Genomic DNA, 21966 nt, shown 5'->3' with positions numbered 1-21966 from the left:
GTCATGATCAATTTACAAATTCGGCGATAATGATTTCGAATCACTATTGAAACAACTTCGTTTCGTAATATAATTTTAATTTCCACCCAAAAGCATATTTCACACAGCGCCGAAAAATACACGTCTTTCGTATGAAGACAAGAGAGAGAGAGCTGAATTCAAACGCTGTGCTAAGCAACGATAATACACCACAGTTCAAAGACATTAATGTTACGGCTCCTAAAGAAGATACACACCAAAAAGACTGTATACAAAGACTGATATGCAAAGAGCATTGTGCTCAGAAATATTTTTTGTAATTTGTAAATTTCTTATATTCTCATATATATATATAAATTTTCTATACTGCCACGCTCGCTTGCGGAGCGTGTCAGTAGAGGAGGCATTGTAACGGTACATTGACTACCGCGCCTCCGCCAATACAAAGTTATTATTTATGATTGCGCATGCGGAAGAGCGCTGCGCCAGCGACTGATGTTTATAAATAATTTTGATCTTTTTTACTTTTGAGTAGGTGTTTTGTTTTTAACAACTAATTAATTACTCTCTCTCTCTTGTCTTCATACGAAAGACGTGTATTTTTCGGCGCTGTGTTAAATATGCTTTTGGGTGGAAATTAAAATTATATTACGAAACTAAGTTGTTTCAATAGTGATTTGAAATGGTTATCGCCGAATTTGTAAATTGATCATGACAGTGACAACGTAAAGAAATTTTCAACAGACGGAGAACAGTGAAAGACGGGTCGTCCTACAAGAGAATTAGGAGGACAGCCACGAAGACTTTATTGTAATTAGTACTGCGTTTCTAACAAGATTATAAGGTAACTTTCAACTAGTTTCTGATGCTATTTCCGTACAGTCGCTTTTTGTAGTGTTGCTGACTCGGTCTGCCATGCACGGTCAAATTACAGCACGATCTCAATCAGTAATACGAAGTCCACCTTATCCGTAATTTACTCCAACAAAATTCAAAACCCAATCAGATTTTCTATTTTATATTTTTCACGGCAGAACCCCGAGGAAAGGAAACACTACAGGTCAAAACAGGGGGACTGTGTTGCTTGCTCTGTTATTTTTCCTGATCATGTTCTCAACATCCGACTGCCTCAAGACTTTGCTGTCTTTGATGCTGTATTATATGCAATCCCACGGACTTGAGCAGAGGGGATGTTCTCCCAGTACTAAATTTCTTGTCTGTTCTGATCCTCTGAGTGCCCTTCACTCTCTGAAATGTTTGTACCCAGCAGATAATGTAGTCCAGACTATCTAGGCTGCCCTTCACGAACTATGACTGGGGAAGGAGGTATCTTTCTACTGCTTACCAGGGCACATGGGAATTGCGGGAACAAAAGGGCAGATCTAGCACCCAAGGAGGTGTGTTGTGATCCTCAGATATTTCAGTGTGCCATCCCCTTGCATGCTACAACCTCACTGGTGGGCTCCAGAGTCTTCCATCGGTGGGGATGAGTGGCTGGAAGTGATAGACTATAAGCTCTGTCTAGTAAAGCCCACAACGTGGCCATGGTGTACTTCCATCCAGCCACGTAGACGGGCTGAGGTTCTTCTCACTCCTCTTTGTGTAGGCCACAGCCCTAGGACGTATGGCTTCTTGCTCCAGCGAGAGGACCATCCAATGTGCGGTGCTTGTATTTCCTCTTGCCCACTTTATATGTCGCATTTTTATATTTTCTTCTTCCATGAATTAAAAATCAATCTCTCTGTAAGCTGTTCATGTTGTATCCTCCTTTCAAGACACTGTCCATTCTGTTCAACTGCTCTTCCAGGTCATTTGCTGTATCTGCCAGAATTACAATGTCATCAGCAAACCTCAAAGTTTTTATTTCTTCTCCAGTACAGTATACCTTTTGTCTACAAATTAAATATTTCTGTGTTATTTAATTATCATAAACATTGTAATAAAATGAGTTGTAGGTATATTGCTCACATGTAGATGACAAGAGTACAAAAAATTTCATGCCTCTAAATATTAATGGGGAATTTTTGAATTTAATTCAGCCAGATTTTGTACCTTCATACAGACTTTGTTATTTTGCTTATTTGTTCCTCTTCTGCCTTCACTATTTCATCTCTCAAAACTATCTATTCATCTGTTGTTTTTGTTAACCCTGCTTCAATTAATCACTGCGTGATGCTAATTTTGAAATTCACAATGAATCTGGCTCCTTAATTTATCCAGGTACCAACTCTGTAATTTTCTACCTGTTTGCAATTTCTTTAGTTTTAGTCTCCAGTTTCAGTTTGCAATTTAAATCTGATCTTTCAATCTCTTTCTTGCCATTGTTTAAACTATCAGATGCCTTTGTTTAAACTATCTGATGTCTTTGTTTAACCTACGTGATATTTTATAATGTCCTCAGATCTCTTCCACAAAGCAGCCTTCTTTCATGAATCTGAAATTAAGTGTATTATGTTATCATAACATCATAAGTCACTTGCTACCAATGATTAAAAGTTGGTCTGTGCAAAATCCTATCAAATGCCTTCCACTTCACACTTGACCCCAGCCAGGGTTCTATTATTTTCCACATTTGCCTGTTCCTGCTGTTGAATTCCAATTTCCTATAAAAATTAAATATTTGACTCCATTTTCTTTGAAAAATACCAGTGTAATCAAGTGGGTATTTAACTACCCACAGGTGATAAACAGCAGCCATTTAGCTTAACTGGGAAGGCAGCAATTTTTTTCAAAGTAGCACGTTTTCCTTTTATTAATTTGATTAAATTTAGCTGGCATAAGCGTGAATAGCATTAAGGAGTACTGTGTTAGTTTGTTGTTAGTAAGCTATAAAGTTTCTTTGATTTCATTGCCTTTACTTGACATTTTTTTACTTCTCTGGAGGTTCTCGTACTTGATAGGATCTGTGAAACACAGTAAACAAATTAGTAAAACAATATCGTTTGACGAAACTTGTCAGATACATCTAGTCACAAAGACATTTAAGATAACAATTGCTGTAAGGAGTGTTTGACACAATAAGTGTATGCTATTTGCTAGTACTCTTATATTTCTGGATGATATTAATTATTTCCAAAATGGATTGAAATGATGACTGGTTAATGTATATATGAGAAGCTGGTGCTGCATGTAATTTTTAAATGCACAAGTCTGGTCCAGACAGTGTTAATATCCAAATGAAATAGTGTTAGGAATTATAGTTTGTGGAAGGAATGTTATATTACATTGTAATATCACAGTAATATTGGATGAGTGCTGTTCCATGAAGCAAACCAGGAAAATATGATTGTTACTCTAGTGGCGCCACCTGACATTACCATGGAAAGCAAGTAGTTGGTGCAACATTTCTATCGACCACTGTGGCGCCTAATCAGATAGTGCTGTCCTCAGGCATGCTCTCTTATGGGATCACACCAGACTCCGCCACATGAACTGGTGCATGGCATGTCGGATCCTGTCTTCTCTGTGTGTTGAGAGCAATAGAACAAATTTCTTTTTTCTGCTTCTTTTTCTTCATTTTTTCTTTCTTTCCCCAAGCAGTATTAATGGCATTGAATTATACTTGGAAAAATGTGTGATAAACACAGTGCTGTCTTGTAAATCATTTATTCACAACCGGTTTCAGTCATAGAACATTGTCACGGTGTTGTACATATGAATGACATGAAAAGAAAACCAAGAACATTGAAACAAAATCCAGTTTTCAAAGAAGCACTCAGTCGAAAACATCAGATACAAAAAACTTTTTTTATAGTGTCAACATCACAGGACATTCATGCCTTTAGATATGAATGAACAACATTGATGAGTCAAAAACATAAGAAATATTTATCATAGATATTCAGTGCTGTAGTTTACTCAATCAACAATAAGTGAAATACTGGCAGTCCAGCTTACAAATGTGACCCAAGAGGTCACAAGGCTAAGCCAAAGACCATACAGCCAAGACAATACATGAACAAAATAAGCTACAACATAATATCGTTATTCAAGAAGTTTAAATCAGTGAAAAATAAGCTATGATGAACACAAGGATTTTTATACACACAAAATAGTAAAATATACGAATAAAGTCTTTATATTAGTCCTCATTTGTGGCTAGACTAAGTACAATGTATCTTAGTCAAGTGTAACATAAAAACATAGACTATGTCTAATCAATAACTAGATAACAGAACCAGCAAACAAGTAAATATAAATATGAAGTCATATATCCATCAAATTGATCGTCAACCTACCACAGGAATAGGCGGGGTGTGGTTGAACTTGAGCACTTAGTACTAGCCATAATAGTAAAAATGGTTGTTGTTACACACACATATTATAATCAATTCTAAGAAAAACAGTGGTCATTTAAGCCACCATAGTTAAAGAGTAATAAACCGAGCTCCCCTCAGAATGAAATATTCACTCTGCAGTGGAGTGTGCACTGATATGAAACTTCCTGGCCGAGACTCAAACTTGCAACCTTTGCCTTTCCCAGGCATGTGGTCTAACAACTGAGTACCCAGCCATGACTCACGACCTTTCCTCACAGCTTTACTTGTGCCAATACCATGTCTCCTGCTTTCCAAACTTCGCTGAAGTTCTCCTGTGAAACTTGCAAAACTAGCACCTCTGAAAGAAAGGATATTGTGGAGACATGGATTAGCCAAAACCTAGAGGATATTTTCAGAATGAAATCTTCACTCTGCAGCAGAGTGTGCACTGATGTGAAACTCCTGGCGTATTAAAACTGTGTGCTGGATCAAGACTCGAACTAGTGACCTTTGTCTTTCATGGGCAAGTACTCTGCCGACTGAGCTACTCTGGAAACGTCCCCCAGAGTGTGCCTAAGCCAAGTTTTATACTTCTTCCCTTACGACATTATGTGGTAGCTTCCTTGGGACTTATATTGTCTTTAGTTGTATGAATTTTGGCTTAGCATTGTAACCTCTTGGATCGCACTTGTATGCTTGAGTGCTAGAATTTCACTTGTTGATTGAGCCAACGCTTTAGTACTGAACACCTACATTAAACTTTTTTTATTGTTTTGACTCTACAATGTCATTCATCCATATGTAAAGGCATGAATGTCCTGTGATGTGGACACTATAAAATAATAATAGTAAGAACCTGAAGTTTTTGATTGAGTTTTTCTTTGGATACTGGACGTTGTTTCGATGTTCATGGCTTCCTTTTTGTTTCATTAATATGTAAAGCAATCTGAAGATGGTCTATGACTGAAAATGGCTGTGAATAAATAATTTACAAGGCAGCACTATGTTCATGCATTTTTCCAAGCAGCGTAATGCTTAGGGGGTTATCTTGGTGGACACTATTTGTAATATACAGAACGCTGATATGGCTTGAACTGGACTGTACTTGGGAAAATGGACTTGAGATAACTTGCACTGTTCCTAGTGGCATCTTGTACATAGACCTCCTTTTGTAAATGACTCCATTGTTTGTGTGTATTGATTACTTTTTCCAAAACTTGTTTTTATTATCATCATGTACAATCATGTTAAGTGTTGAATTGCATAATCATGCAATCACTGTACTCAGTTGCCAATATCTTGCAGTAGATAATTTATATAACAAACTGGTTAACTTTCTTGTGTATTTAATTGGATAATTTTTAATTTATCCAGTGTCTTAAGAACTGTAATTTTGTAAAAAGTGTAACTATCATTTGATGTGGTGACTATAAGCCTTGTCTCTGCTAACAGGTGCAGAAAGTTATTCCAGACTGTGGGCACAAAATATACATACCTTGTTCTGAACAGCCCACACGTAGTATGTGTAGGAAGATATGTGAAAGGCTTCTTGATTGTGGGCATCGTTTTAGAGGCATGTGCTTCGAGTCTTGGACTTGGTGTGAAGATCTCATTCCGAGTCCTATAACTCCTGCATGTGGACATGCTGTTGAAATTCCATGTTACCTGAAAAGATCAGGTTTGATCAATATTTCAATAAGATGTAAATTTGTCTGTAACATTATTAACAACTGTTTAACAAAATGCTGGTAGAATAGCTTGGTATTAATGGGCTAGTAATTATTTCAAAATCTAAAAATATTTCATAAGTTCACTAGATTGAAATTAAGTATTGTTAAAAAGGAAATAAGCATTTAGTCAGTGGTCAGTAGTTCTGGGGATGGTGAGGGATGCATTGTTTTTCTCACACGTGATAGTTGAGCATTTTTTTTTTTTAATTTCCAATAGAGTTTCTGTTTCTGGTGCCATAGTGAACTGCAGTTATGAAGCTTTACTGATCCATTTTATACCTTGACTTGATCCATGTTCCTGACAGTCTTCTTTCATGGTGAAATCCAGGGCACGCAATGAAGAATTGCAGAAAATGCCCGTAAACTACTTCCGTTGCTGCCGTTTTGAAAACTGGAAAAGGAGAGACGGCAAGTATTTCAGACGTGATGCTCCAGAAGGGCACTGAAAATTGAATGGGCTGATAAAGTAAGTAATGCATGGAAAGTGACAGAGAAAACTTAACAGTAAATCTTGCTGCCAAAGTGAGACTGTGTGAAGCCTACAATTATTTGCATAGTCAGAGCCTGGGAAAAGATGTATCAGAAATTCTTAGGAAATTGTGGTGACACTCAATCTCAGTAAACAGAACCAAACTTTCCATTTAGGTTCTGATAGATCAGTCCGCTTGTAAATCCGAGGACAACAAGCAGAGAGCGTGGGTATTTAATTATGGATTTGAAAATGTATTCTTATAATATATACATGTACTGCCATACTTATTTTTGACCATCTCACACACTCCGAAACAAGAGGTGTTTGAAATGAGTCCTCTCAGTAGTGAAAACAATTAAGACTACTCAGATCGAATAAGGCAGCAAGCCCTGATCATATTCTTGTCAGCTTTTGCAGTGAATACACTACAGGAATTAAGCATATTTCCCAGCTCATTTTTATCAAGAATCACCCATGCAGCAATAATCCCATAAGGCAGGAAAAATAATGGATCCCTAAAATTACGCACACACATTGATATGGCCCATCCGTTGTAGCATTCTAGAGCATATATTTATTAATTTTGACCATTACCATCATCCTACATTAAAATATGATTTTCTCAGAGAATCAGGAAAATGCACTTGGTTGAAACATGGGAAGCTTATTTCACTTATGGTGTCTTGCAACTCATGGACAGTGGTAAAATTATGAAAGAAGAATAGCAAAGCATCGGAGACGTGATGTTAAAGAATGATGCTGAAAATTATATGGCCTGGCACATAACTAATAGGATACACTTAAAGACATCAGAGATTGCTGCAATTGTATTAGAGGCAGATAAAGAAGGCGAAAATGGTAAAAATAGTAGAGGAAGACAGATATTGTGATATGCTCAACAAAACAGACATATTTAAATCTGCAAGCTTTCTGAGATAGTAGCTCTTTCTGGCAAATAGGCTGAAGGGGAGGGAAGAGGGGTGGACGAAAAGGACTGGTGAGGCTTAGGAAATGGGGAGAGTTTGGAAACGTCACTCAGAACCATGGTAGGTCTCCCCTGACCTGAGGTTCTGTTGACTTCCCCGAACTCTCCCTAGTTCCTAAACCTCGCCAGTCCTTTTCTTTCTCCTCTCTTTCTTCGCCTTCAACCCTTGTTCCAGAAGAAGGAACCACTGACTCTGACAGCTTGCAGATTTAAATACCGTCATATCTGTATTCTGCTGCCGCTTGGTGAGTAGATTCTTTTGTCTATCCAGTTACTTTTTATATGTAAGCTAGGACAACAGTGACCATGTGTTTGTGAGTTGTTAATGTATGAATGTGTCTGTGTGTTTTTCTACATCTGAGGACGTACTTTGTCTGTTAACTTAGTCAACTTTTAAATGTCTGTGTGCTACTCACCACATAGAAGAGGCTTGAGTGACAATCTATCCTATTTCATTGTTATTCCATACAAGAAAAACAGCTACATTGAAAAAATTCACTGATCCTTCTTGTATACTACTGAGTTGCTGTATTTATCTTAATTCTTCAAACAAAGCATTTACCATATTTGTGCCACTATAATGTGACCCTCTTTTCTTGATAAGACTCGCTGAGAAATTTGCATTTTTAATGTTTTTGACATGAACTATTTTGAGATTTGCCCAAAAAAGTTAATACTATCTACTGCAAAATAATTACAATGTTTGCTCAGATTATTAGGAGCGCCGTGGTTAGCGTGAGTAGCTGCGGAGCCAGAGGTCCTTGGTTCAAGTCTTACCTCGAGTGAAAAATTTTGCCGGCACGGTAGCTCAGCGTGTTATAAAAATACAGTAGTTACTTTCGTAGACTTCAAGAAGGCCTATGACTCAGTTGACAGACAAACACTATTCCAGATACTTTATGAATCAGGGATAGATAAAAACACCAGAAGACTTGTTGAACAAACGCTCACAGATACAACATCAAGAATTAAGTTTCAAGGCGAAATTTCTGAACCATTCAAAATCAAAACAGGAGTTCGACAAGGTGACGGACTGTCCCCAATTCTCTTTAACTTCGTTTTAGATAAAGTAGTAAAAACATGGGAAAACACATTAAAAAACAGAGGCACAAAGGGTATAAGCATGGGCCAAGGAAAGAACAAATTTGAAGTAAAATGTTTAGCCTTTGCGGATGATATGGCATTGATAACTGAAAACCGAACAGACGCAACAGTTATGCTTGATATGTTACATGAGATTGCTGAAAAGACTAGGCTAAAAATATCCTACGAAAAAACCGAGTATATAGAACACAAACATAATACAGAAAAGTTCATGAAAACAAAGTATGGAAAAATTAAAAGAGTTGATAGATTCAAGTACCTGGGGGAGTGGATCCAAGCCAATGGACTGGATAACACAACAAATAAAGAAAGAATAAAAAAGTTGGAATTTGCATGTAAATTAACACAAAACTACTACAATAAGAAATCAATATCCATACAAGCAAAGATTAAACATTATAATTCAGTTATTAGGACACAAGCAACATATGGATCAGATTGCCTAACATTGAATAAGAAAGGCGAATTAAGAGAACTAGAAAAAAGAGAGAGAAAAATATTAAGAAAAATTCTAGGTCCTGAGAAAAACAAGGAAAACAGGTTGATTAAAAGGAGAAATGAAGACCTATACAAAAATACAGAAAAGATCACAGATACAATGAGGAAGAGACGGCTAAAATTTTATGGACATTCAAAAAGAATGGAAGAAACACGGATTACAAAGAAAATTTTTAATTACGTTAGTAAGCTGAAAAACACTGTAGGATGGATAGAAGCAGTAAAGAAAGACGCCAACAAAATAGGTGTTACAGAAGAAATAATACGTGACAGGAATAACTTTAGGCTACTTATAGAAAACGCAAACTATGAAGAAGATGCGCCAATACCTCGACCCAAGAGAGTGTGGACAGATGAGCAGAGATGAGCAGTTGGCGAGAAAATGAAGAAGTACTGGGAAGAACAGAAGAAAAAGAAACACCATAAGTCTTAAGTTGTATGCGGTCCATAGCTGGCCAAATTCATTATATATATATATATATATATATATATATATATATATATATATATATATATATATATATATATATATATATATATATGATGTGACTTACCAAATGAAAGTGCTGGCAGGTCGACAGACACACAAACGAACACAAACATACACACAAAATTCAAGCTTTCGCAACAAACTGTTGCCTCATCAGGAAAGAGGGAAGGAGAGGGAAAGACGAAAGGATGTGGGTTTTAAGGGAGAGGGAGCGGAAAGACTTACCTTAGGGGGAAAAAAGGACGGGTATACACTCGCACACACACACATATCCATCCACACATATACAGACACAAGCAGACATATTTAAAGACAAAGAGTTTGGGCAGAGATGTCAGTCGAGGCAGAAGTGCAGAGGCAAAGATGTTGTTGAATGACAGGTGCGGTATGAGTGGCGGCAACTGAAATTAGCGGAGATTGAGGCCTAGTGGATAACGAGAAGAGAGGATATATTGAAGAGCAAGTTCCCATCTCCGGAGTTCGGATAGGTTGGTGTTGGTGGGAAGTATCCAGATAACCCGGACGGTGTAACACTGCGCCAAGATGTGCTGGCCGTGCACCAAGGCATGTTTAGCCACAGGGTGATCCTCATTACCAACAAACACTGTCTGCCTGTGTCCATTCATGCGAATGGACAGTTTGTTGCTGGTCATTCCCACATAGAATGCATCACAGTGTAGGCAGGTCAGTTGGTAGATCACGTGGGTGCTTTCGCACATGGCTCTGCCTTTGATCGTGTACACCTTCCGGGTTACAGGACTGGAGTAGGTGGTGGTGGGAGGGTGCATGGGACAGGTTTTACACCGGGGGCGGTTACAAGGGTAGGAGCCAGAGGGTAGGGAAGGTGGTTTGGGGATTTCATAGGGATTAACTAAGAGGTTACGAAGGTTAGGTGGGCGGCGGAAAGACACTCTTGGTGGAGTGGGGAGGATTTCATGAAGGATGGATCTCATTTCAGGGCAGGATTTGAGGAAGTCGTATCCCTGCTGGAGAGCCACATTCAGAATCTGATCCAGTCCCGGAAAGTATCCTGTCACAAGTGGGGCACTTTTGTGGTTCTTCTGTGGGAGGTTCTGGGTTTGAGAGGATGAGGAAGTGGCTCTGGTTATTTGCTTCTGTACCAGGCCGGGAGGGTAGTTGCGGGATGCGAAAGCTGTTGTCAGGTTGCTGGTGTAATGCTTCAGGGATTCCGGACTGGAGCAGATTCGTTTGCCACGAAGACCTAGGCTTTAGGGAAGGGACCGTTTGATGTGGAATGGGTGGCAGCTGTCGTAATGGAGGTACTGTTGCTTGTTGGTGGGTTTGATGTGGACGGACGTGTGAAGCTGGCCATTGGACAGGTGGAGGTCAACATCAAGGAAAGTGGCATGGGATTTGGAGTAGGACCAGGTGAATCTGATGGAACCAAAGGAGTTGAGATTGGAGAGGAAATTCTGGAGTTCTTCTTCACTGTGAGTCCAGATCATGAAGATGTCATCAATAAATCTGTACCAAACTTTGGGTTGGCAGCCTGGGTAACCAAGAAGGCTTCCTCTAAGCGACCCATGAATAGGTTGGCGTACGAAGGGGCCATCCTGGTACCCATGGCTGTTCCCTTTAATTGTTGGTATGTCTGGTCTTCAAAAGTGAAGAAGTTGTGGGTTTGTGTGTGTTGTGTATATAGTCGTAGTTCTAGTATAGGCTATCCTTTATTTTTCGATGTCCTAGTTTATGCAATAGGCTTTAAAAATGCTAGTGCAGGCTGTAGCTCATAGGGTTTGTTTGTTTTGGATGTTCCAACACTTTCAGCTGTGTCTGGCGTGCACGCGCTTGTAGTCTGCTGACGAGCTTTCACCCTCATGCGCGTGCTCTGCATTGCTCTGTTAATACCAACGTGGCAGCGGGCTGGGTATTGCAGTGCGAGCTACCGTCTGTTTCACAAGTTCATTCATTCATATACACTGGGCTACAAGCAAGGCAAAGCGTTGTGTTTAAAGTATCATCATCTCTAGACACATAAAAAAAACATTCTTCCTTGTTACATCCACTCACCTTATCATTTACACATTGGACATACAAGAAAAAACCTAAACAAAAATTGTCATTATCAACAGAAATTCTGGAATGTGATTTTCCAGCCTCCTAAATCAATATTATTATACATATGTACAACTTAGAGGAGTAAAAATGGATGCATACCCTCTCCTTCAATATATGAACATTCTCAAGTTTTTGCGTGGGTAAAGGCCCTTGTCATTACCCGTGTTCACGTGTGCCAATCTGTATGCTTTCGGGTAGGGGATTTTGGTAATTATGTATGGTCCGGTGTATAGTAATTGCCACTTATGGTTCAGTTTTCCAATTTTTGTGGGTTTGGGATGTGTTCTAAGTAACACCTTTTGTTCTATTTAAAACTATTTTGTACGTTTCAGCTTTCTGTAATAAATTCCTTTCTTATATTTAGCCCATGTCTCAAGGTTTATTACTGCTTGTCATATTTTATCATCCAGTGATGATTCCGATATCGGTATCTTGAGTAAAGGTTTCTCCCATTTGTCAACCTGTTTGCGATTGAACATCAGCTCATTTGGTGTAAATCCAGTTGATGTATGGGTAAGGTTGTTAACAACTTGTAAGAAAGGAGTTTTAATATTCAATCCACTTGGTATGTTAATAAGGTATATAGGTCCTCAGAAACTTGTTGAATTCCTTAATTGCCCTTTCTATGGGGGAGGCTTTGGGATGAAATATCGATACTAAAATGTGTTTGATTCGGTTGGAATCTACAAACTCTTTCTATTTTGCTCCCACAAAATATGAGGCATTATCTGTTAAAATGACTTCTGGTTTTCCTACCCTTGCAAAATAATCCTCTTTAATTCATCTTATAATTGAACTGGCTGTAACTTTCTGTATAGCATACAGTTTTATGTATTTAGTGAAAATGTCATACAGGCCTACTATGTATTTTACCCCCCCTTTACCTCTGGGATAGAGTCCATCCACATCTAATGATACCTTTTCTAGAGGTTTCTTAGCCACAGTGGGATGTAGTTCTATCTGTTTGGAGATGCTAGATAGTTTTGCTTTCTGGCAAACAATACACTTCCTTACCACCTGTACTACTCTTTGTCTAAGGTTGAGGAAATAACAATGTTTAGTTATTTTGTCAGTGCATTTTGAAGTGCCACAATGGCCCCAAATATTGTGTGTGTATAAGATAAAATTATCCGCATATTCCTCTTGCAAACACACTCACCGTTTCTCTTGTTCCTATGGAACAAAACTCCTCTGTGAATACTGCAAAACCTTTTTACTTTTTCATCACCATTATGTGCAAGTTTTGCTCTTACCTTACTCCAGCGTGTTTCTTCCTGCTGTAATTGCTCCATATGTTTTCACATGTGTACATAGTATGGTTGGAGTGTTTTGTCCTCCATCAGCATAGCTCTTACTTCATCTGCCTGCTCTAAAAGGTTGTTGAATTCCTCTAAGTCTTGTGGTAGTCGAGAAAGAGCATCAGCTATTATGTTTTGATTTCCTTTAATGTATACTATTTCAAAATCAAATTCTTGAAGATACCTACACCACCTGGCTATCCATCAGTGTAGCAATTTACAAGTTAACAAAAACGATAGGGACATATGGTCACAGTACACTTTTGTGTGCTTACTCCCAAAGGAAATATTCAAACATTTTAAAGCACCAAATTATAGACAAATCCTCTAACTCCATGACTGAATATGAATGTTCAGCTTCGGATAAGGTGTGACTGGCAAAGCTAGTTACTTTAGGAATGAGATTTCCTTCTTCTTCTACCATTTGAAAAAGGCTTGCACCCAGACAATGAGAAGACGTGTCGGTGCATAAACAAAAATCTTTTTTCATGTCTGGTTGATAAAGAATATTAGCATTTAACAAGACTTGCTTGATGTTTTCGAAATTGGTTTGATATTGCTTGTCCCATACCCAAGGTCTGTTTTTCCGGAGCAGACTGAGTAAAGCATCACTGTTCATAAGTTGATTGGGGATGAATTTCCTGCAAAATGACACTAGGCCTAAGTGTGCCTTTAATTGTTTCTTGTTTTGCGGAATAGGGCAGTTGCTAATAGCATCAAGTTTTTTAGGATCTGGCAGTATGCCTTCCGAAGAGATTATGTGTCCTAAAAATTTTACTTTTTCTTGTCCAAAATTAGATTTTTTGAGATTTGCTGTTACTCCATATTCGGAAAACAGCTTAATACTTGTTCAATTAATCTTAAATGTTCTACCCAAGTGAGTGTAGTGACTAAAAGGTCGTCCATGTATACTGCTACCTTACTCAAAAGTTCGGGCCCTAGCACTTCGTCAAGTGCTGAGATAAATACACCTGCACTTACCCATTCAATCCAAACGGCAATACTTGAAATTCGAAGCTCCTGCCCCCACATACAAAGGTGGTATACTTCCGACTTTCTTCTTGTAGTTTTATTTGCCAATATGAATACCAAAGGTCGATTATAGTAAGAAATTTAGCATCATGGAATTTCATAAGCTGTTCCTCTAAATTGTCTGACTGTGTTTGTACAGGTATAATAATCTTATTAATATTACGTGTGTTGAGCACCAAGTGCACCTTGCCATGTGGCTTACTCTCAGTCAGCATGAGACTACAATAAGGGGAAAATGATGTTTGTATTATGTTCCATTCAAGCATCCTGTTAATCTCTTTTCTTACTGCTTCCGTCTTTGTCTATGGTATTGGGGATGAGGTAGAACAAAAAGTTTTGTGAGGATACACTTCCATTTTGTACATGACATCCTTAATAATACCTGGTCTTTTTTCAAATACATGTACATAAGCAAGTATCAGGTCCCTAAGTTCTGCTTGCTGTTCTTTAGACAAGCACTTTGATTCACTTACTTTTGTGTTTATTGTGTCAACTTTTATTTCTTCTGCTGACAACTGTTCACTACTGTGTGTGTTGACAAACATAACTGTGGGATTTGCCAATTGCACATAAAGGTCATGAGCAACTTCAGATTTACATGCATTACTACTTCCCCTGATGAGGTCTATTACAAATATTTCGTTATTTACAGTGAAATGACATTGGCCCTTTCCTATATCAATTTGTACTTGGTATGTTCTAAATGTATCCATAACGTCTAAAAAATCAACTATTAATTTCTCTACTATCAGAAAATTGCATCGGACAGAAAACTGTCCTAATTGTATGAGAATTACGGCTTGTATCTTGACTCGTTTCGATTTATGACCAATGGCAGTTTGTACCCTGCAATTTTGCACTGAAGGTGTAGGTATACGTCCACATTTCTTCAATTCTTCAAAGAATCCCTGTGACATCAAACTAGTCGTAGCACCTGTTTCAAGCACAGTGGGTACATCAGGGTCAAATATTTTGGCTTTAATAGTAGCTTGTACCTTGTCTTCTGTCCAGTTTTTCACCGTACCCTCATTACCTTGATATGGATCATCTCTCACATCATTACCATAATCGTATCTTGGAAAGTAGCCTCTTCCATCGACGATTTGTAGTTGTCAACCAAGTCTTCACTTTCCTTGTACGCGAATTCTCCATTATCGAACTGTACCTCCTGGATCCATATAAATGACATGGCCATTTCTGCATTTTTGTCTTCTTGGGGAAGGGTCATAATTCTCGACTTTGTGTTACTTCCAACAAAAGCAAAGCATATAATACACCCAGTATAGTGTTTAAGCAACATTTATGATAGTCTCACTTTCTGAACATGGATAAAAATTCATACCAACTCATGGGCTGTATCTCACTGGCAGGTGCTTGCAGTTATAGTACCCTCAGTCTTTTCCCTGGGTGTCCAGGACCTGTATGTGAGCCAACTATCCTGCTTCTTTGTTCCTGGTGATTAGGTGTTTCAAGAAGTCATCCTAAATGTCATCTCGTTGAAATGGTAATGAAATATCCATTGTCATTCCAAACTCTCAACCGTGGAGTAAAAAGAACAGTAGCGTTTTGCATCGCTGTGTTGCATGCAAATTTCACAACAGACAGTATTGTACCCCAGTCTCTCTATTCGACATCAAAACATACATTGAGAGCATGTCTGGTGGTGTACGGTTAAAGACGTTTAAATGTTGACCCTGTCATATGCAGTTGTATTTAAAATGTAATCTAATGGATTTTAATGGGTTTACATTGGCACAGTGACAAAGGCCCTCAAAAGTCTTGCATTTTATCATTTTACATACGGTACCCACATCTGTGTTGTGCCTGTTCCCACAACGTTCACAATGTATGGAAGATAAACTGTGTGACTACAGTTTTTCACTGTGATGAAGGTAGCTTGAAAAATGTGCAAAGGGGCAAAATTGGCTAATAGTGAAAAAGCACGAATAAAGTGTTTATTTCAGAAATAGAAACATAAAATGAAGGACAATGACTTTCCTCAACATATTACTAAAGCATTCTGTGAGACCACTCATCTGTAGACAGCAGGCAGTGGTAATCCTGTGGATGATTTTGCAGCGTGAAATTGCCTACGATTTTAGTGTCAGCTGGATAGCTTTTCCACGATCAGAGATCATTACTTAGGGTGTCCCATGCTTCAAAACCATGTCTCCTACAAGGAACTATGCAATTTTCAGAGCTTTGCCAGTCAGCACAGCTCTCAGTGTACTGCAGCCTCTGGCAGTTTCCGGTGACTAGAGGGAGTAGTGTAGTGGTGGTGTGCCAGACTCTCACTCCCACTTTATTATTGAGCTTACGTGGAGCTGTTTCGCCGATCTCCTTTTCAGGATAGCTGGCTGCGATTGTCTGCCCAACTTCTTCTCCGAAGATAAGATGCAGTTTTGGAGGAATTTTTTATACTCTTAAAATAACTCCGTACACTCAGGATACTTTTAAACCAATCTCACTATATTTTCATTTCAACAAACAAGGCACCATATAAATGATTCATTTTTTGTAAGCCCAACAATGACTGGTCCGACAAATACTCTTACATACTTTATAACAAATACAGTCTAGAAAGCTCTAACAAGTCCGCCATCCGGATCTCGCGAAAGTAAGTGAATAAGTAAGTGTCTTTTCTTTTCTTTTCTTTAACAACATTCACCTGTTCTCAATAATGACTGATGTCGCACCGTCATGAAGTATGGCACTCTTGCTCCTTGTGTTGGGCGTGTAACTTCTGAGGTGAGCCCTGCGACTACCTGCCCACGCCGGTCAACCATCCGATACATGCCAGTCCTGCACACACGTAATCATGACGCAGTAGACACAGTTCCACTTCCACACAATCATCTTTAACATAACGCATGTTCGAGATGGTGGAAATACGAGTGCCTCTAGAATTTACCCTGAAATTCTTGAGGCACTACAAGCCCCTCTTACATAACTGACATGTGCCAAAGTTATTATGAATACACTTTGATATTTAACTTAAAATCTCCAGTTCGACGTTCAAGTGGTGCGACTGTGTACAGTGATAGTTTTGCTGATTTGCAAAAATTAACTTCTCTAAACAAACAATTTTAGTTGATTTAACAATACCTTACAAGAAGTCATTAATTATTATCACATTATCTGGATTTTCATATTCCTAATATTTCTTTGGTAATTTCATTAAGTGCTTCAAATAAAATTAATGTCCTTCTGGCTAAAGAATTTAGAAGTTAAAATATTCGCCTCTTTTTACATCCAAATTTTTGTTACCATGAAAATTGCCTAATTATACTCCATAGTGATTATTTTGTACATTGATATTTATGTATAAAACTGTTAATTCAGTATTAATATAATGTAAAAGGATAGATAAAAAATCTACTCACCAAGCGGTGGCAGGGGAGTTGAGGGGGGAGGAACTTGGATGAAGGAAAAGAACTGGAGAGGTGTAGGGAAAAGGTTTCAGTTCAGAAAAGTCACCCAGAATCCCAGGTCAGGGGAGACTTACTAAACAGGAATAGAAGAAAGACATTGTTGGGGACTGTGTAATATAAAGTACATATATAATAATCAATGTGTAATTTGCAATTGACATGGTATTTAAGTATTCTGAATATGTTGTCCCACTCTGCTACATTATGCAATCTTTCATTTATTAATTGGAGTTCTCCTTTTGTTGGTTCCTTCTTTTTGAAAGCTTCTGTGGTTTACAGCAGTAAATGATCTTCCCTCTATTCATCCGTAGTGTTGTTTAGTGCAGCAGTGACAGAGATTTCATTCATGCTGCTGTGTAACACCAAAGGATTCCTTGTAAGGCAGTCAGGTCCTTGTGTCTGCATCTGCTCATGTGTACCACTATAGACATCATGGTCCTGAAATCTCAGTCCCCGTCTCGCCAATTGACCTGAAGGATCCTTCAGGCTAGTTGGCCAGCAGAAAGAATGATAGTCCATCGCTATGGTGAATGGTTAACGAAATAAGGCCCGACTTGTTGATGGCCCAGACAACTGCAAAATACACTTTTCTTGGTTTTAGAGAAGTAAGAGGAGGTACTCCTCCCCCCCCCCCCACCCCCCCACCCCCCAAAAAAAAAAAAATGCCGTGGGTGGAGCTTGGGTATGCATTTCTACAACTAGGTGTGTATAGTGCAACTCATTGCCAGTTCAGTGCCACCTGTTTTGTCAACCTGGAATGTTCTGTCCATCTGCAGTGATTATTTTTCCTAGCACTATTTTGTTCTTGTTTCTTTTTTTTATGATGGCAAGTTTAAGTGAACAAGGTGCAACTGTGAAATTTTGTTTTCTACTCGGTAAAAATTCTGAGAAACTGTTTTAATGTTGAAAAAGGCTTACCAAGATGACACTGTTGGAATAGCCCAGGTGTACATGTAGTTTGCTCGAAATAAAAATGGCAGCATGTCAGTTGATGATGGGGTGGTTAATCGATGCTGGCTGAAGAGAGATGGAAGAGATACAGGAATATACATTGTTCAGCCAACACTAAGAAAACTAAGACAGTTAACAGTGTAATTAAGAGAGAGAGATGGGTTTGGAATCTGATTTATTACAAGATGGTGATTTTACATCTGGCATTTTGTGGGGAGCCAATATTTTTCTTAATTTATGGCCAACTTTGAGCTTGAAAAAATGTTTAAATGTCCTGCAATATGTGTTAGAGACATATAATGTAAGGACATATTTCATAATTATACACCAATTTACATTCATTGTTCAGGACATTTTATATATTTTGAAATTTTACTTATTTTTACTGTATACAATTTTTGCTTTTAGCAAATACTTGAAAATCCATAAAAGCCCAAAACCTCGCTTGTACTTAATTAAACAATCAAACAGTTAAATTTCATAAGACCATAGAATGTATTAAGTTCAGTAAAAACTGTAGACCTCATATTGTGGTGCCAAATTCTATCCAGTTGCAGACAAGACCCAAGATGGTGCCTGCAAAGCAGGCTAAAAAAGCAAGTCAACATGCATGGCTTAAGACGCAAATTAAAGTTAGCTACAGACTTGTCTACAGTAGAACTAAATTACATTACACAAGTGATTGAACGACAAAAACAAAATTGTAATGATACAGAAAGACTTCTCAGCTAGGTTCAAAAAAAAGATTAAACCTAAAGTTAAAGCAATGTGATTTTTTGTTCTTAGAGCATGCGTTAAGGGAATGCATAGTAATGAATCCCAGTACCCCTACATTAAGGCCACAGCTGAAACTGCGTAAAGAAAATGTACCTAGTCGCCCAATTTTTAACTTTATAAATAGCCCAGCATATGTTTTTAAGTAAAAAATTAGAGAAGATTATTAAGTAATTCTTCACCTGGGGAGAAAATTAACAATCAAAAACTCAAGGAAAATTGCGTCACAGTTAGTGAACATGACCATTACTAACAGTTGTAAATTAGTGTCATTTGATATTTCTAATATGTACACTAAATATCAGAGACAATTGAGTTAATAAGGAGCAATTTTGTTAAATACAAGAAAGTTTCTCCCACAGAAATCTCAGAGATTATCGACCTTCTGGAACTTGTAACCTCAAATAATTACTTTCAGTTGAAAGACCAAATATAAGTCCAAAAAGATGGTCTGGCTACAGGAAACCGCCAGGCAAACATCCTAGCCAACACCTGTGTCAATAATCTAGAAAGAAAATTGTTCAGTGTTCGAACAGGGTACCAGTAAAATTAAAATACACAAAAGATATGTAGATGGGTGCATTTTCCTGTTTGAAGTTCTGTGCAAGAAATTTATGATGTGCACATTGTCCTTAATAAATTAAACCAGAGTATAAAATTTACAAAAGAGGTTGAGACAAACAACTGTATTAACTACTTATCTACACATTAAAAGATGGGATAATGAGATTACACTGGGGATTCACCGCAAACCTACTATTACAGATTGCATCGTAAATTCAACATCATGGCATCTGAATACCCCTAAAAAGCCGACGTTAATTTAATAATTAGGAGACTGGCAACACTACCATTAAAACAAACTGAAATAGATAATAGGTATACATCTTAAAAGAGGTTGTTGTAAATAAGTGCTACAACCCCTCAGTAGTAACCAATCTTCTGAAAACAAAAAAGCCAAACAGACCACCAAAGAAATACAACAAACCTAGATTAGGGTACAGTTTCCACTTAAATTGCCTCATTGTTTAAAAATAGAAAGGTACAAATTTCATTTAAAACCAGTAACAATTTAAGATAACAACTGAGACAATACAAAAATAAAACAGGTCCCTACACAAAATCTCCCCCCATGAACCATGGACCTTGCCGTTGGTGGGGAGGCTTGCGTGCCTCAGCGATACAGATGGCCGTACCGTAGGTGCAACCACAACGGAGGGGTATCTGTTGAGAGGCCAGACAAACATGTGGTTCCTGAAGAGGGGCAGCAGCCTTTTCAGTAGTTGCAGGGGCAACAGTCTGAATGATTGACTGATCTGGCCTTGTAACATTAACCAAAACGGCCTTGCTGTGCTGGTACTGCGAACGGCTAAAAGCAAGGGGAAACTACAGCCGTAATTTTTCCCGAGGACATGCAGCTTTACTGTATGATTAAATGATGATGGCGTCCTCTTCGGTAAAATATTCCGGAGGTAAAATAGTCCCCCATTCGGATCTCCGGGCGGAGACTACTCAAGAGGACGTCGTTATCAGGAGAAAGAAAACTGGCGTTCTACGGATCGGAGCGTAAAATGTCAGATCCCTTAATCGGGCAGGTAGGTTAGAAAATTTAAAAAGGGAAATGGATAGGTTAAAGTTAGATATAGTGGGAATTAGTGAAGTTCGGTGGCAGGAGGAACAAGACTTTTGGTCAGGTGATTACAGGGTTATAAATACAAGATCAAATAGGGGTAATGCAGGAGTAGGTTTAATAATGAATAAAAAAATAGGAGTGCGGGTTAGCTACTACAAACAGCATAGTGAACGCATTATTGTGGCCAAGATAGACACAAAGCCCATGCCTACTACAGTAGTACAAGTTTATATGCCAACTAGCTCTGCAGATGATGAAGAAATTGATGAAATGTATGACGAGATAAAAGAAATTATTCAGGTAGTGAAGGGAGACGAAAATTTAATAGTCATGGGTGACTGGAATTCGTCAGTAGGAAAAGGGAGGGAAGGAAACATAGTAGGTGAATATGGATTGGGGCTAAGAAATGATAGAGGAAGCCGTCTGGTAGAATTTTGCACAGAGCATAACTTAATCATAGCTAACACTTGGTTCAAGAATCATAAAAGAAGGTTGTATACCTGGAAGAATCCTGGAGATACTAAAAGGTATCAGATAGATTATATAATGGTAAGACAGAGATTTAGGAACCAGGTTTTAAATTGTAAGACATTTCCAGGGGCAGATGTGGATTCTGACCACAATCTATTGGTTATGAACTGCAGATTGAAACTGAAGAAACTGCAAAAAGGTGGGAATTTAAGGAGATGGGACCTGGATAAACTGAAAGAACCAGAGGTTGTAGAGAGTTTCAGGGAGAGCATAAGGGAACAATTGACAGGAATGGGGGAAAGAAATACAGTAGAGGAAGAATGGGTAGCTCTGAGGGATGAAGTAGTGAAGGCAGCAGAGGATAAAGTAGGTAAAAAGACGAGGGCTAATAGAAATCCTTGGGTAACAGAAGAAATATTCAATTTAATTGATGAAAGGAGAAAATATAAAAATGCAGTAAATGAAGCAGGCAAAAAGGAATACAAACGTCTCAAAAATGAGATCGACAGGAAGTGCAAAATGGCTAAGCAGGGATGGCTAGAGGACAAATGTAATGATGTAGAGGCTTGTCTCACTAGGGGTAAGATAGATACTGCCTACAGGAAAATTAAAGCGACCTTTGGAGAGAAGAGAACCACTTGTATGAATATCAAGAGCTCAGATGGCAACCCAGTTCTAAGCAAAGAAGGGAAGGCAGCAAGGTGGAAGGAGTATATAGAGGGTTTATACAAGGGCGATGTACTTGAGGACAATATTATGGAAATGGTAGAGGATGTAGAT

At 38.3% G+C, this 21966-nt stretch overlaps 1 protein-coding gene across 1 annotated transcript in view; it reads left to right on the top strand.

Moving 5' to 3' along the window:
* Positions 1–21966, top strand: part of LOC126237202 (NFX1-type zinc finger-containing protein 1-like) — a 399723-nt gene that overhangs the window by 249022 nt on the left and 128735 nt on the right. Inside the window, exon 9 of the mRNA XM_049947082.1 lies at positions 5691–5916. Within this exon, the coding sequence (XP_049803039.1) occupies positions 5691–5916 (226 nt within the window). The remainder of the gene's footprint in view (positions 1–5690; positions 5917–21966) is intronic.

This window comes from Schistocerca nitens, chromosome 2 (genome assembly GCF_023898315.1).
Source record: "Schistocerca nitens isolate TAMUIC-IGC-003100 chromosome 2, iqSchNite1.1, whole genome shotgun sequence".
Taxonomy (NCBI): domain Eukaryota; kingdom Metazoa; phylum Arthropoda; class Insecta; order Orthoptera; family Acrididae; genus Schistocerca; species Schistocerca nitens.
The sequence above is the reverse complement of the archived record's forward strand: the minus strand, read 5'-3'. Positions and strand labels throughout refer to the sequence as shown.